This window comes from Gavialis gangeticus, unplaced genomic scaffold, assembly GCF_001723915.1.
Source record: "Gavialis gangeticus isolate Ggan-Ray unplaced genomic scaffold, GavGan_comp1, whole genome shotgun sequence".
Lineage (NCBI taxonomy): Eukaryota > Metazoa > Chordata > Crocodylia > Gavialidae > Gavialis > Gavialis gangeticus.
In genome coordinates this window covers 13,953,390-13,956,050 of record NW_017729011.1, presented here as the reverse complement: position 1 = coordinate 13,956,050, position 2,661 = coordinate 13,953,390, and the positions used below count along the sequence as shown (strand labels likewise).

The 2,661-nt window shown below is 53.7% G+C and overlaps 1 protein-coding gene across 1 annotated transcript; it reads right to left on the bottom strand.

The window, feature by feature from the left end:
- Nucleotides 1-35: 35 nt before the first annotated feature.
- Nucleotides 36-2,654, bottom strand: NAIF1 (nuclear apoptosis inducing factor 1). The gene is made up of 2 exons (XM_019510534.1): nucleotides 2,095-2,654; nucleotides 36-964 (listed from the first exon to the last, which is right to left on the bottom strand). The coding sequence occupies exons 1-2, from the start codon at nucleotides 2,603-2,605 to the stop codon at nucleotides 492-494; spliced, it is 984 nt and encodes a 327-aa protein (XP_019366079.1). The 5' UTR covers nucleotides 2,606-2,654; the 3' UTR covers nucleotides 36-491.
- Nucleotides 2,655-2,661: the final 7 nt, after the last annotated feature.

Genomic DNA, 2,661 nt, shown 5'->3' with positions numbered 1-2,661 from the left:
ATGCCTGCACTACCTCAGATATCTATATTCTTTTGTACTTAAAAATGCCCAGCAAAAGACAGGAATGCATTTGCTCCCCTGTACTGCAGCATGGGATCTGGGTTCTTTCAGCAACAGGATGCGACTCCAAGCCCCTCACCGTGTTAGGAGTCGACTAGAAGCTGCAAGCCCTGGGTGAGAGGTCTCCTTTTTTTAAGATCGGCCTTCACCTAGACATAAAAAAAATAATTGTCTTTTTATAAATCTAGATTTTTTAAAGGAACCAAACCCACCAACATTATGTTCCAAGTTCATCGCACATCTTGGCTTCCACTCTGGATGGTAAGTCCATCAAGGCTCAACGCAGAGAAGGAAGCTCTCCAAGAACAGTTTTCTACTCCAGAGGGCTACAGCTGAACCACTCCACTGTGACGAGAGTGGATCTGTCTCTGTGCCCTTGTGTCCTACAGCAGCAAAGACAGTTTTTTTGAGAAAAACAGCCAGCACTTCTTTCATTGGATGATACTGTCTTGTTGCCCATTTTGGGCCACTTGGCTCGGGTCAGAAGTCACTGAGGGATTGGGTGTATTGCTCTGCAGGAATCGACGGAAGTCCTTGATCATGGGGCGCAGCACCTGGATGAGAGCACTCAGAGCAGCCTGCGTTCCCTCCATGGCCTGCGCCTGCCGCTCCTGTGCACAGGCCTGTACCTCCTGGGAGCGACGGATCATCTGCAGCAGGTCATTCTGCTGCTCCAGGTGCTGGGCAATCTCCTTCACATGCAGGTTGGTCACTCGCTGCTCCTGCAAGAGCTTGGCTGAATTTAAGGCAATTCTGCTTTTCAGCTCCTGGGGCTTGGCAGACACCTCAGGTTGATGTGCCATCATCTCCAAGGGAGCTTCAGCAGTAACTGTGGTGGGAGCCTCTGTGGTGCAGTACTCCACGACCCCATCATCCAGACTGTGATAAGTTGTCTCTGTGGGGACTAGAAACAAAGGGAAAAAAAGGTCAGAGGCTGCAACACTTTATGTGAAGGGTTTCACCATTTTTTAGCCCTGCCTCGTTCAAGAGGACCTCTCCAAGGAATATTAAAAAAAGGACACAAGGGAGTCACAAGAGATTGAACAGCACTGGTCAGAAAGTCTTGACTGCTCAGATTTCCCCTGGAACATCTCCAAAGACCCAAACACCTATTTTTACTTGTAGCACTGCAGGTGGTAATGGAGGAACAGCTTCGACTGGACTAAAAAAGAAGTCTTAAATCTATTAATCTCAGGCTCAGAAGGACAAAATAGCTTTAATTCATTCACCCTTATGTCTGTACAGCTGTGTGCACCTGTGAACATCTAAACACTGTAAGTTATAAATAGTCTCCCATTTTGCTGCACTCTGTCCATTGGCCTTACAACCAGAATATAATCAATAGCCACTTGAGAAAGAACATGTAAAAAGAGAACTGCATAGGTCAAGAGAGATCTTTGCCATTAGGTTTTATTTTGGGTTAAAAAAGCTTACTGTTCAAGCTCTCCCTTTGGCTACACTAGCCCCCTTTTGCCAATCTGCTTCATACTTATACTGATATGCACCCACTCAGATTCAGCCATAACAAAACCCAGTGCTGTATCAGCTGTAATCTCAAGTGTGTACAATGTAGAGCTGACAGTCATCCATTCAAACAGCCCTACAGTCCCTGGGGTGTCTGAGATCCCGAGGATGAAGTATGGTAGTATGCTGTATCCCACAGGACCAGCTTGTTTGGCAGGGTAGTGTGTCCTGTCTGCTCCACAGCCTGCCAAGGGAGGCTGGAGCAGCTTGAGATGGGCGAGGGCTCCCTAGGACGTGCAGGCCCAAGACAATGGTTCACATGAATTGCGCCTAATGTGTCCTTGCTGTCGAAGTCAGCCTTCGGCACCTGCACAGCCTAGAGGCGCCCGTCTGGAGCGTGCGGGCTCACGGGGCTGCCGCATCCACTATGCTGAAGACGCCGCGGCTTCGTTTTGCCGCTCTTTGGGGCCGCGAGGAGGGGAATCTTCCGTATGGACGACGGGCTTCCTTGCCGCTGGCCGGGGCCCACCTACGACCTTGCCACTCAGCCCCTGGCCTCCTGGCACTCACTCTGTGTCAGGGTGACGGTGGTGGCAGAGGCCGGGATGGGGATCTCGGCTGCATCCCCGGCTGTGCAGTCCCCGGCTGGCAGGCTGATGATGGTGGCTTCTCCCAGCAGGTTGCAGATGCGCTGCTGCATGGGCGTGAGGATGACGGGGGCGGCGACGGCACCTGCCGGGTCCTCGCTGTCCTGCCCGCCGCCACCAGCAGCTCCGTTCTGGCCCTCACCGCCCCCTTCCATGGCGGCGCGCACCTGGGCCACCTTGCGCCGCACCTCAGTTTTGAGGTCCGACCACTTCTTCTTGACCTCGGGCAGCTCGCGACGGCAGGTGGCCACGGCGTTGACACGCCGCAGGATGTCATGCCAGGCGGCCGCCTTGGCAGCCAGCGGAACGCCCGCATTGAAGTGGTTGATGAGCAGGTGCTTGCCCCGCTCCAGCTCCTCCACGATGATCTCCACCTCGCGCTCCGAGAAGTTCATCTTGCGCTTCTTGGCCGGGGGCGCAGGTGGTGAGGCCATGGCAGCAGGGCTGGGCCCACTAGGCCTAGGGCAGGCCCAGGGGCCTGAGGGCGGGG